The sequence below is a fragment of the Megalobrama amblycephala genome, linkage group LG1 (assembly GCF_018812025.1).
Source record: "Megalobrama amblycephala isolate DHTTF-2021 linkage group LG1, ASM1881202v1, whole genome shotgun sequence".
Classification (NCBI taxonomy): domain Eukaryota; kingdom Metazoa; phylum Chordata; class Actinopteri; order Cypriniformes; family Xenocyprididae; genus Megalobrama; species Megalobrama amblycephala.
In genome coordinates, this window is record NC_063044.1 from 42,138,050 (window position 1) to 42,152,593 (window position 14,544).

Genomic DNA, 14,544 nt, shown 5'->3' on the forward strand with positions numbered 1-14,544 from the left:
CACAGAGCTTATTTTCTGCGATTTTTCCAAAAGTCTATGGGAAAAATGCATAGGCTTTCAACTGAGGGAATCCGTGCGCCGCTAACTTCCGGGTTGGCCTACAAAAACGCGTCATCCCTGGGGCACTCTATTGCTAAAACACTAAACCCCATTCTCTGAACCCAATGCTCAGTGGCCTAAACCCATTTGTCAAATCAGTCACTTTGTAGGCAAAACCTTAAACAAGTTCAAGTAGTTAAGACACTGTTTGCAAATCTCATCCACTCTTTTTGCAAAACTCTGAACACATTCTTACTCACTAAAACACATTTTGCCCTGTGTTGCAAAATGGTAACATGTGGCAAAAGTTAAACACAACTACAACACAGCTGTCATCCACAACACACACACAACAACTCAAAATTGTTCACACTTGTTTCTAATAATGTGATCAAATCAGTTGTCTAGAATATAAGCCAGTTCAGAGTGCACAGGTGGCCCAGGTACGTTGAGTGTTGATACCACAATGGATGAAAACAATGTGAGAGGCAGAGGAGGAAGAGTTCATGTAAGAGGTGGTGGACGAGGAGGAAGAGTACAAGGACAACGAAGAGCAAGACCAAGAATAGTAATTTCAGATCAAATTCGGGCAACTGTGATAGACCATGTTCTTGTTCATGGAATGACAATGAGGGAAGCGGGACAAAGAGTACAACCCAATTTGTCCAGATTCTCTGTGGCCACCATAATCAGGACATTCAGAGAAGAGAACAGGTAAATGTATTGTTTTTCTAATTTGTGCGACTGAAAGTTTACTGTATACATTTGATATTACATCAGTTTGTCAATAGAAAGGGGAATTGTTTCTGTATGTAAGAGCATTTTCTCTTTTGTAGAATTGCAAGACTACCAAATGAGGGTGGAAGGACTCCTTTGTTCTCCCAACAGCAAGAGGCTCTCATTGACTTTGATTTTGCAATTGCACAATATTTTGTGTAATACGCTTTTCATTTACAGTTGTCTTTGTTCTTTGGGCTTACTTTATTTTTATGCTGAAAATACAGAAATTCAATACTGTATTACTTGCATTACTTACAGTATGCAATATATTTGCTGTACTGAGTTGTGAATTATTTACGGCAAAATTATTTTCTATATGCAATAAACATTTTTTCTCTGTAACTACATGCCCTGGACGCTGTGTTCTCAATTTTTTAATGTAGTGTCTAATGAATGCTGATGAGTGTTTATATATTGACTGGCTGTGTTTATGTTTTGAAAGCATTGTTTGATTTTGAGCACAGATCAAATGGTTTTGAGGCAAGTGTTTGATTTTGCCAGAAGAGTCAGGGGTTTTGTGAATTTAAAGACTGGGTTTTGTGTTTAAAGTTTTGAGAATATGGGTGAAGGTTTCGAGAAATGTGTTTTAGCAATTGTGAAATACTGTGTGTGTAAATGTCAATTTTTTTATTTTTTTTTGGTCATTGTCCTACTGAAAAAAACAAACATTGACCTTGAATTCCTGATGCAAATTCAATAATAAATTATACAAATTTCTTTCACACTCTTAACTGATTAGACACTGATTGGAATTGTTGAGCCATGCAAAATGTAAAAACAGTGGTGTCTATACAATTTAAGTGCGTGCATGCATTTGTTTCTCTTTTTCAGACCGTTCTCGGAAAACCCTAGAGATGGTTGTGCGTGAAAATATCAGTAGATCAGCAGTTTCTGAACTACTCAGATTATCAGGCACCAATAGCCATGTCTCATTCAAAATCACCTTTCTTTCCCATTCTGATGCTCAGTTTGAACTTCAGCAGATCGTCTTGACCACATCTACATGCTAAAGTGCATTGAGTTGGTGTCATGTGATTGGCTGATTAGATATTTGCATTAACGAGCAGTTGAAATATTATGAAATATTATCATTTCAGTCATATCCGACTGAAACCTACACCTATGACCAATTTGGCTATCCAATCCACCTAACCTGCATGTCTTTGGCCTGTGTGGGGGAAACCGGCGCACTCGGAGGAAATCCACGTTGACACGGAGATAACATGCAAACTCACACAGAAAAGACATTGTCCTGCTGGAAAACCCTTGGCCTTGAATAACATCTGCGGCCATGAAGTCATTTGAAAGACTTGTGCTGGCCTACCTGAAAGACATTACTGGACCCCTGCTGGACCCCCTGCAGTTTGGTTATGAGCAACAGATCTGTGGGTGATGCAGTCAACATGGGACAAACCTGGGACTTATGTGAGGATCCTATGTGGTCGTCAGCTCGCCATCATCCCTAACCTCCTCCTGCCCAAACTAACTCAGCTCTCTGTGCCCACCTTCATCTGTCAGTGGATCAGCAACTTCCTGACAGACAGGCAGCAGCTAGTGAGGCTGGGAAAACTCACAAACAGTACCCACACCAGTGGCGCCCCCCAGAGGTGCGTTCTTTTCCCACTGCTCTTCTCCCTCTACATAAGGGGTGTCAAACTCAGTTCCTGGAGGGCCACAGCCCTGCAGAGTTTAGCTCTAACCCTGATTAAACACACCTGATCCAGCTTATCAAGTCCTCTAGGCTTATTTGAAAACTTCAGGTATATGTGGCCCTCCAGGAACTGGTATCACTGGTACAACCCTCCCCACCCAGTTCAATTTTTGACTTTGTCAATATTTTTTTCTGTAGAAAGGCAAACATAAATAGTGATGAAAGCCAAAATATTAAATGTCACAGATGTATATTTACTGAGTAATCCTCTATTTTGCCAAAACGATAATTTTCACATGAGATTTGGAGGCAGTTTACAGGGGTGTAAAAAATGACTGCAAAGATGGCAGCATCATTATTTTATTTCTGCACAGAGATAGGTCTATTAGTAAAATCTGCAACACTTTAGAATACTGATCCTTCATTAATGAATAACTACACAGGAACAAACGAGTAATGCATTATTAACACTCTAGTAACTACTATTAACTAACAAGTAACTCTGATGAATGAATTAGTAAGTAATAGTGCTCAGTTAAAGGTAGTAGTTCACTATTAACTAATCAGTAACTACTGTTTTTTCATATCTCCCAGAGAACTACTAAGAACTACTACATGTTCATAATTAACATATGCATAATGCATAATGTATAATTAATTCTAGAGTAAAGGCCTTGGTAACCCACTAGTAATGACTGAAGTATTACTAAATACTTAAGAAGGAATTACTAATTATTTGGATCAGTATTCTAAAGTGAGAAACATGATAACTCTCTAGTAACTACTGAAGTCACTGTAAACTTTTGATGTTTTTGTACAGTATTTGGTAACACTTAAGTAATTACTAGTGGGTTACTATGATCTTCACTTTAGAATACTGATCCAAATAAGAAGAGTTATATAGTAACTCTTGAGTTATTACTATCCAATACTTTACAAAAACATTAAAAGTTTACAATGACTACAGTAGTTACTAGAGAGTTATCATGCTTTTCACTTTAGAATACTGATCCAAATAATTAGTAATTCCTTCTTAAGTATTTGGTAATACTTCAGTCATTACTAATGACTAATGATACCCGTTTGGGTTACCATGACCTTTACTTTAGAATTAATTATACATTATGTATCATTCATGTTAATTATGAACATGTAGTAGTTCTTAGTAGTTCTCTGGGAGGAATGAAAAAAAAAACAGTATACTGATTAGTTAATAGTGAACTACTACCTTTAACTGAGCACTATTACTTACTAATTCATTCATCAGAGTTTCTTGTTAGTTAATAGTAATTACTAGAGTGTTAATAATGCATTACTCGTTTGTTCCTGTGTAGATATTCATTAATGAAGGATCAGTATTCTAAAGTGTTACCGTAAAATCTGTTGACTTTCGCAATCTTTGTTTCATTATATGCCAACGATGACAGTTCAAAAATGGCAAAAAGCACTTTTTTTTGTTTTTTGCCTCAAGTTTGCATGCCTGAAAAGAAGTATTAAAGAAATCTTAATATCCTTTTAGATTCTGGTTCTTAACAAACTTACCTTTTGGTATCTTCATTTTAAAGGCCCTCGATGGTTCAATCTATATAGGGCCTTAAAAATGAAGATGCCAAAAGAAAAGTATATTAAGAATGAGAATCTTGAAGGATATTAAGATATCTTCAGTACTTTTATAGTAACAGACATGACAACTTAAGAAAAGGAATATTTATGGCACTCAGACAGGTATGGTCTATGCAATTGAGCTGATAGGGGAAAAAAATGAGATACATTTCTATTTTCAACATTATTTGTTCTTCAGATATTCCTCTTTAAAATAAAAGAGGAATATCTGAATGCAAAGTGACCCACATTTGGCTTTTGACCATGAAAATGTGTACAATTTAGCAATTTACTCATGGAGCCGCATTAACATGTCCATATCTCTGGGATTGAACCATCGAGGGCCTTTAAAATGAAGATACCAAAAGGAAAGTTTGTTAAGAACCAGAATCTAAAAGGATATTAAGATATCTTTAATACTTCTTGAGTTACAGGCATGCAAACTTGAAGCTAAAAATCACAAAAAGTGCTTTTCCCATCATTTTTGAACTGTCACTGTTGGCATTTAACGAAACAAAGATTGCTAAAGTCAACAGATTTTGCTAAAAGACCTACAAATCTATATTATTATACATTTAGACCTACACATTTTTTACACCCCTGTAAACTGCCTCCAAATCTCATGTGAAAATTGTCATTTTGGCCCCCCTCTACAAAATAGTGGATTACTCAGTAAATATAAATCTGTGACATTTAATATTTTGGCTTTCATCACTATTTATGTTCGTCTTTCTACAGAAAAAAATGTTAACAAAATCAAAAATTTGAGCCGAGGACCTGGTTGAGTTGACGGAATGATCCATTAAACGTGCAATACACAACTTATTTATACATTTATTATTTATTATACATTTATTTAACACACCACACTTCTTATTTACATTTCCTTGCATTTGTACATAACATACCTGTACACATGTACCATCTACTGTTTTGTATATTGCATTTTTTTTTCTTTTTTTTGTATATTTCCTATTTACTTATTCTATTTTTATTCTTTATAATTATTATCTGTGTCTTGTCACTGTCAGTCTGTGCTGTGGAAGCTTCTTTCACTAAAACAAATTCCTCGTTTGTGTAAAAATACCTGGCAATAAAGCTCTTTCTGATTCTGAATTCGTAATGCAGATTCAATGATAAATCATACAAAATTCATTCACACTCGTTACATATTGCGATTCTTTGATATGCAAAATGTAAAAACAGGTGGCTATTTACATACAATTTCTTGAATTAGACTGGATTCCTGTGTGAATAGCTAAATAACATCTGCTATCCTTCTAAGTGAAAATATTTTCAATTTGAGTGTGGCTTTAACAAGCTTTTCCACATGAAATACACACTATTTTAATTTTCTTCTCAGTACAAATATCACAAATAGAAATATAATGATGTTACTTGATGAAAAACAGAATCTGTAGAATCAATTCACTGCACACAAATCCTCAAACCTCATTTGAACTGTCAGCATTAATGGCTACTTTAACACCTTGTAGCCTAGACAACTTGTTTCAATGAAGAATAGGATTCCTTGTTAACATTATTTGAAAAAGTCCTTCACATTTTGTTCTAAATTATATACAATCATACATCAAAATGTGAATAAATGATATACGTCAGTTCATAATGTCCACATGTCTACTGCAGGTGTCTTCATGCATTTAATCACTAAAGGTGTTTTCGTCCAGCTCTATATCTCTGGTGAAGGTGGGGACAGGGCCTGTGGGAGTGTTGGTGAGAGTGCAGTAGTCTTGTTTGAAACACACAGGCACTGCGTTAATGATAACTGGTGCTTCAGATTCCTCACAGTCCTCAAGACTCTCAAGACTAAGAGCAGAGTCCTTCAGAGACAAAACATCCCCACTCAGACAAGCCACAGTGAGAGACTGCATGATGTCGTCCACTTTAACTGGCAACTCTTCACAGAACAAAGAAAATTCCTCACACAGGATACTCGTCTCACTGCACGTATCGGGCATTTGGCGTGGGGCCCAGACCTCAGCTGTGGGGCCCACATAGGGTTGATGGCATTGTGCTGTGGGATACATGCCCGTTTTCTCTACCTCATCCTGTAGTGTTGTCATCATGACCTCGGAAATCTTGTCGATTGTTGAAAAGTCTTCCATGATATGAAAATTTTGTAAAGGACTTTTTGCCAAAACCCAACACTTAAGGAAAAAAGAGGACATATATGAATCTGATATGAATATGAGGATATATCTTACACAATTATATGTATATAAATGTGTGTGTGTTAAAAATACAGTATAAATTTATACAGTATTATACTGTAAATAGAAGTATACTGTTAATTATATTATATATATATATATATATATATATATATATATATATATATATATATATATATATATATATATATATATATATATATACAGTACAGTCCAAAAGTTTGGAACCACTAAGATTTTTAATGTTTTTAAAAGAAGTTTCGTCTGCTCACCAAGGCTACATTTATTTAATTAAAAATACAGTAAAAAACAGTAATATTGTGAAATATTATTACAATTTAGCACCTTCGGTGCTTGGCCCCTAATAACTGTGTACTATTTAAATATATTTGACAAAGTAATTTATTCCTGTGATGCAAAGCTGAATTTTCAGCATCGTTACTCCAGTCTTCAGTGTCACATGATCCTTCAGAAATCATTCTAATATGCTGATCTGCTGCTCAAGAAACATTTAATGTGTACAATTGTACAAAATATTTGTGTACAATATTTTTTTTCAGGATTATTTGATGAATAGAAAGTTCAAAAGAACAGTGTTTATCTGAAATCTAATCTTTTGTAACATTATAAATGTCTTTACTGCCACTTTTGATTGATTTAATGCATCCTTGCTGAATAAAAGTATTCATTTCTTTAATTTCTTTTCAAAAAAATAAAAATAAAAATTCTTACTGAACCCAAACTTTTGAACGGTAGTGTATAATGCTACAGAAGCTTTGTATTTCAGATAAATGCTGTTCTTTTGAACTTTCTATTCATCAAGGAATCCTGAAAAAAAAAGTACACAACTGTTTTCAACATTGAAAATAATCATAAATGTTTATTGAGCAGCAAATCAGCATATTAGAATGATTTCTGAAGGATCATGTGACACTGAAGACTGGAGTAACGATGCTGAAAATTCAGCTTTGCATCACAGGAATAAATTACTTTGTCAAATATATTTAAATAGTACACAGTTATTTTAAATTGTAATAATATTTCACAATATTACTGTTTTTACTGTATTTTTAATTAAATAAATGTAGCCTTGGTGAGCAGACGAAACTTCTTTTAAAAACATTAAAAATCTTAGTGGTTCCAAACTTTTGGACTGTACTGTATATATATATTAACAATCATTAATGTATATTATATTTCAGAAGTTTTTTTCCCATTTTTTATTTTACACATTGTTTATGTTAATTTACATTTTTTGACTACAGATGACAACATTGTCCAAACGATTCTTCTCCACAAGGATCAACAAAAATGACTAAAAACACTGTATTATTCTGCCAGTAGTTGGCGTAAAGAAACACTATGCACCAATAGACTAAACACATAATATGCATGAGCATTACGTCACTGTTTTCACAAGTTCACATTTCTGTAGTTTACACAGCGACGATAACAGTATCTTTTCAAAAACTTGCACTTTGAAACCCGTTTTCAAAAACTTTTTAGGCCCCCAAAATGCTGTTGTTGTGTAAATGAACGGCCAACACACATTAAAAGTTTTCACCGAAATTGTGTTGTGTAAACAAATACATATTAAGATATAATATTACATTATATTATGTTATAAGTATTATATTATAAGTATACACTCACCGGACACTTTAGTAGGTACACCTGTTCAACTGCTCGTTAATGCAAATATCTAATCAGCCAATCACATGGCAGCAATTCAATGCATTTAGGCATGTAGAGACATGGTCAAGGCGATCCGCTGAAGTTCAAACTGAGCATCAGAATGGGGAAGAAAGGTGATTTAAGGGTGCTTTCACACCTGCCTCATTAGAGTTCTTTGTCCACCTTGGTGCAGTTCGTTTGGGCAGGTGTGAATGCAGTAATCGCACTCAGGAGCGCACCAGAAGTGGACCAAACAAGCGTACCGAGACCTCCTTGAAGAGGGTCTCGGTACGCTTTCAAACGAACTCTGGAGTGGTTTGCTTGATATGTGAAAGCAATCCACCCTACAAACCAAACGATATCATAATTCATATCGGGAAATGTGTTATATAAAAAGCAATAGTGTCTGATTCTGTGAGTGAGCACAGTAATTACCGTAGTTGAAAACCAAAGAGCGCATCTTCATCTTAAAATGTTGTGTAATTGCGCAATCCCTAAGTATTGTTGCTGACCATGTCCAGCTCTTTATGACAACAGTGTACTCATCTTCTGATGGCTACTTCCAGCAGGATAATGCACCATGTCACAAAGCCCAAATCATCTCAAACTGGTTTCTTGAACATGACAACAAGTTCACTATACTTAAATGTCCTCCACAATCACAAGATCTCAATCCAATAGAGCACTTTGGGATGTGGTGGAACGGGATGAGCAGCTTGACAAATCTGCAGCAGCTGCGTGTCAATATGGACCAAAATCTCTGAGGAATTTTTCCAGCACCTTGTTGAATCTATGCCAAAAAGAATTAAGGCAGTTCTGAAGGCAAAAGGGCGTCCAATGGTACTGCAAGGTGTACCTAATAAAGTGGCTGGTGAGTTTAAATTAGTGTTGTCAGAAGTACCTACCGCGATATCAAGTCGGTACTGACATTTTTTTTAAATGTGACGCTTTGAGCGGATTCGTAAACACCTCTGGCAATTGTGTTCACACGCTCATCAGATATGACTGTGATTGGCTACAATGATCAACACATGGAAGGGTTTGAACTTGAAAGCATTTTGAAAGTATCTTTGCAGTTTTGCTCACAAGACCCTTGTAAGTCATTTCATGAACCACAAAAGGGTTCAAAACTTTCTCCTTGTCTATTTGAAGTCTGAAATCGTACCTGAAAATTGCCCTGGTAATTTTGATAAAGGGGTTGGAAATATGTTGCTGGTGTTGGCACCCATGAAATTTCTTTCATCTTAAATCTGTAATGTATAAATATTACAATTTATATAAATATAACAGTTAACTTTGTCACCTGTTGGTGTTGGTGCATCATTTTGCAGTAAAAATATATGGCAATAGCAGGTGTATGATAAACAATTACCTTGCAGCAGGAACAAATATGAGCAGAATTAAAAGTCCAACCGTTAAAAACGTTCCAATGACAATCTTGCCAACTTGATTGGGCTCATCTTCTAAATAAATGAATAAAAACAGAAAAAAGAATCAAAGCAAACATGGAATGGACTGACTTTAAGTTGCAGTAAGTGATTTCTGAGAAACACTGTCCATATTTGAAATCAACCCAAACAAACACACCCCTCCCTTCATTGCTCCACCCCCAAAATGCACTAACATGCAATGCAAGAGTGGATGTCTCTTTATCATAGTTGAAGCTAAATAATGTTTCAATGAAACATCGTTTCCGAAACATCGGAAACATTCCCCATCGTGAGAGGACACGCCCCCTTCTGCTAATTGGCTCACGTTCTCTCCTCCCCCATCATGAGCAGACACGCCCCCTACTGCTGATTGGCTCACTCAGTCTCCTCCGCCATCATGAGTGGACACGCCCCCTTCTGCTAATTGGCTCACGTTCTCTCCTCCCCCATCATGAGCAGACACGCCCCCTACTGCTGATTGGCTCACTCAGTCTCCTCCGCCATCATGAGTGGACACGCCCCCTTCTGCTAATTGGCTCACGTTCTCTCCTCCCCCATCATGAGCAGACACGCCCCCTACTGCTGATTGGCTCACTCAGTCTCCTCCGCCATCATGAGCAGACACGCCCCCTACTGCTGATTGGCTCACTCAGTCTCCTCCGCCATCATGAGCAGACACGCCCCCTACTGCTGATTGGCTCACTCAGTCTCCTCCGCCATCATGAGCGGACACGCCCCCTACTGCTGATTGGCTCACTCAGTCTCCTCCCCCATCATGAGCGGACACGCCCCCTACTGCTGATTGGCTCACTCAGTCTCCTCCGCCATCATGAGTGGACACGCCCCCTACTGCTGATTGGCTCACTCAGTCTCCTCCCCCATCATGAGCAGACACGCCCCCTACTGCTGATTGGCTCACTCAGTCTCCTCCCCCATCATGAGCAGACACGCCCCCTACTGCTGATTGGCTCACTCAGTCTCCTCCGCCATCATGAGTGGACACTCCCCCCACTGCTGACTGGGTACAAGTGTGTTGTGCTGCTCGGTCTGACCAACTTTTAACAACACTTCTCAGAAATAGCTTACTGCACCTTTAATCTCACAGCAACAGATAGATTAGTAATCAAGTACATAAAAGTGTAAATGTAAATCAGTACCACGATATTCATCTCTGTATGTCGTTTTCCATTTTACTGCGCTGCTCCACTCGCTCCACGTTCCTCTGTATTTCTTATTTTCATATATCCCAGACCTCACCACAGCAGTGTATGTAGTGACCGGATCAAGATTCATTTCATCGATCTGAATCATTTTATTGTCTGGATGAACAATGACCTCCTTTAAAAAGTAAAAATGTGAAACCATTATAGAAAACATTCATTTTCAAAGCTAGAACACACATATAGATGACGTTTTGATGTGGGTGAAACAGAGGATGTGCTCTGAAAACATGCACTATGAATGGTGGACATTTACAGATGAATCATCACTGTAATTACTCTTACGCTCTCTTTATCTCCATCTTTGTAGTAAAGGAAGTTGTACTTGATGGGTAGATTACTTCCATAACTTCCATGTTCATCTTCATATCCATAAGTCCAAGAGAAATTATACATCCCATTTGTATAGTGTAATGTCAGATTAAATGGGGTTTTTGGCTTAACTGGGAAAAGAGAGAAGCTTCATGTACTTTAAATATAATACTACTAATAAAAAGTATTTCTTTGATTACATAAAGATCTACTCACTGTTTTCTGCTGGCACCCAATGATCGTTCAACAGAGACGAATTCTTATTGCCGTTTTCCAAATAATGAAGAATCACAGCAACTATATCAAAATCAGCCATTGTTCCATTTACAGTGAAAGTGCAGGTGTGATCTTCACGTGCTCTCTGGAGTGGGCATCTATACGGCCCGTGTTTGATGATGCCATATTCATCTGGACTGTTAATGCACACTTACATTGGCATACAAATTCAACTGAAAAATAGTGTATGAATTTCTAAACAGACAATGGTAATGAATAACGGCTTACATGTGATTGTTCCATTGAAATTCCAGCCAGTGCGAAATGTTTCTAGTGGATGTGACTGGTAGCTTTAAAGAGCAGCTGACAGTTTTGCAGTAATCTGTCACACAGATGAGCCCTTCTTTCACAGCTGAAACATGCAACAGGAAAATGGTCACATATTTTTGGAAGTGCTGTACATGTAAAATCCACTGTGACTGAAAGTGCAGATTTGAGAAGCATGTTTTACCCTGTGAACTGGCCTTAAGTTCCACTGAAAAAGCCAAGAAAATGCAGATCATTCCAGTGCGGTTCATCATTCTTGTACAGGACTGTATGTACACACACTTCCAGATTTCAATGCATAATTCAGCTCATGCAACTTAAAAGACCCTGAAAAGATAGCCACAAATGGAACAATTATTTAACTGATAAAGAAATAGGCCTACTTTAAATAAAAGTCCCTCGGGTTTCATTGACTTAAATTCTAGGCAGAGATTTACAAATTAGGTGTTTATTCTGAACATGTATTTAATAAAAAATAAACATTAAAAGTCAAAACATGATGCTTAAAAATCACCAAATACACATGTATCACACATTCCTGTATTTAGGCTCAAATTTTAAAGAAGACATTAGAACAGACACAATTATCTCAACTCACCAAATTCATTCTGAAGCATTAGAGAAATATTAGTTTAGTCTGTGGCAGTGAAGGGCATCAAGATGGTTTTATATACAGAGAAGTTCCTGTTTATGTAGGAGGTCTTAACCTCAAAGTTATCTGAAATCTCTGATTAGTCGTTTCAGATGGCATCACAAGGTTCTCATTTCACATGCCAAACTTCACGTATGAAATCATGTGTGTTAAATTCTCACATTAAATTAAAATGTTCAGGTGAACATACCTTCTTAAGAGTATATACAACAATATAAACAACATAATATTCCAATGTATCGAAGAAAAAGTTTCATCACATTATGATATACAGAAAGTTTACAAGTGTTAAACCAAAGAGAGGATCTGAATGCATTTTGAATATAGCTCTAAAATAATTCTTTATTGTCTTTTAACTTATACTAAATTACAAAATGAATAATAGGCCTATACATTTCCAGCCAGACAAATGTTGATGTGACTTTCCCATGACTGATTCTATAAATGACGGCAGTTGACATTTAGCGCAGTCACTTTAAAGATAAAAATATGAACTTTTATTTGTGGCTTCCTACTGTATGTCACTGTGCCTTTTCATCTTCCAGTTTCAGATGTTGCAGAGAACTTTTAAAGTGCTCCTGCGTGTACATATCGAAAAAAAAAATAAGGCCACAAATGTTGCTATACAAGTTTCTGTGTCTTACACAATGTGTACTTGTTAATAATGGTAAAATAATAAGGCTAAAGGCCTGTTCACACCAAGAACGATAACTATAAAGATAGCTAGCCTACTCCACACGCCAACTAGTATCGCAAGTTTCGTCGTTACTATAGTTCAACGATTTGGTGTTTCCCGAAAAAACATCATTCAAACAAACATTCGCAAACTGCATGGCAAACTTGTGTGGATAAGGACAGCTCTTGAGCTGTAGTTAGAAAAATAGTTTCTTGTTTTTATGACATGTGGACTTAATAAATCCTTATCTTTATCTAAAATAGGCCTAAGCAAAATGACATTGTGTACAATTTATATAGCCTATTTTATTTCGAATATATACAAATTTTACAATAATAATTTACATATTTTAGTTTGTCAAAAGCATTTTAAGCACCGTTTTTTTAAGAGTGCGTATAGTGCTCTGGTAAGAACGAGCCTGAATCTGCAAATAAAGCAAATAACTGAGAATAATTAGAGCTCACATGCCATGTAGGCTACATAATTTATAGCAAAAAATATAGCATTAATTAGATCTCAAACGGATTAATTTAAAGTTATTACTCCACTAGCCTAACTGCGTGACATCATTCACCAAGGCGTTTGAACGACAGGTTTGCGCCAATACGGGAAACAGTCGTGACCATAGACATCATCACAAATACATTTGGACTGTAGCCACTGCGATACGTCAACCAGTCCGCCATATTGTGCGGGGCAAAGACTCCTCATTAAACAAATGCAAGTAAACGTGGAGCTGCGGCTTTTCTGGACAAAAAGCGCAATAACATTTACATTTCTCAACCGTTTTCAACGGTTTATGATCTGTACGAAAAAGGTTTTGTCTCCCAATTACTCAGAATCTCGCAGGTTTGAAGATATTAATTGTCATAAGGAATTGTGAAAACTCACGCTTCTCAAGCATAGATTTGGTTTATTGAGGAGTCGTTCCTAATGTAAATTCATTTAAAGTACATGAAATGTGCACATGGAAATGTTTTTTTTTTTTTTTTTCTGCCTTCAACAACCGCATTTTAGCTTTGTCCCTCATGCTTTTAGCTTTTCCTGTTGAATCGCATCACATGACGTCACAGCACAATTTCAAATATAAAGATAATTTGCATCTCAAAACCTTATTAATCTGAAGCATTCTTAAGGCACTTTTAATTTTTATAATTTATATGTGTTCCCTACGAATGTTATGCTTGCAGTTTAACACACAAATGTTTGCTTTATTATCCATAAACAAACAACATCTTTAGACATTTTATATTATAGTAAAAAAGGACAAAATTGTCTCCATTTTAAATTGATCTGGCAACTTTATTACTAATAATAATAACTGAATAAAATAGCAGATAGTATAGGCCTATCATAAATTGTAAAATAATATAGTCAATAAAATAAAATTAGCAAATAAAACAGTGAGTAGAAAATAGTACAATCATAATATAAGTCGTATAATAATATCAAAATAATAATAGGCAGACTTCATAAAAATCATGTAAACTTTTTTTTCTATATTCTCAGTTTTCATAGATAACTAGCGTTGTCGCTAGCTTTTAATAGAGGGTATGCATAGACGTCACTTTCCCGCCGGAACGCGCTCCCTCGGCTGGACTGAGTGGCAAAAGAACCTGCTGAATGACTGGATTTAATAGGAGAAACTGCGAAAACGCGAGTAAAACAAACGATTACACTAAAGGCTGGGCTCGAAAGTGTTCCTTAACATGTCAAAGAAACCTAATCCATTGATATTGGCGTGCAGCTAGGAATCGTGTTTCCTGATATTTA

The 14,544-nt window shown here is 36.3% G+C and overlaps 1 protein-coding gene across 1 annotated transcript; it reads right to left on the minus strand.

The window, feature by feature from the left end:
* Nucleotides 1-5,027: 5,027 nt before the first annotated feature.
* Nucleotides 5,028-12,376, minus strand: il21r.2 (interleukin 21 receptor, tandem duplicate 2). The gene is made up of 9 exons (XM_048193542.1): nt 12,042-12,376; nt 11,628-11,770; nt 11,405-11,528; nt 11,117-11,313; nt 10,874-11,031; nt 10,526-10,706; nt 9,311-9,401; nt 9,104-9,188; nt 5,028-6,240 (listed from the first exon to the last, which is right to left on the minus strand). Exons 2-9 carry the CDS (start codon nt 11,695-11,697, stop codon nt 5,734-5,736), a joined length of 1,413 nt encoding a protein of 470 aa, XP_048049499.1. The 5' UTR covers nt 11,698-11,770; nt 12,042-12,376; the 3' UTR covers nt 5,028-5,733.
* Between the last annotated feature and the right edge of the window lie 2,168 nt (nt 12,377-14,544).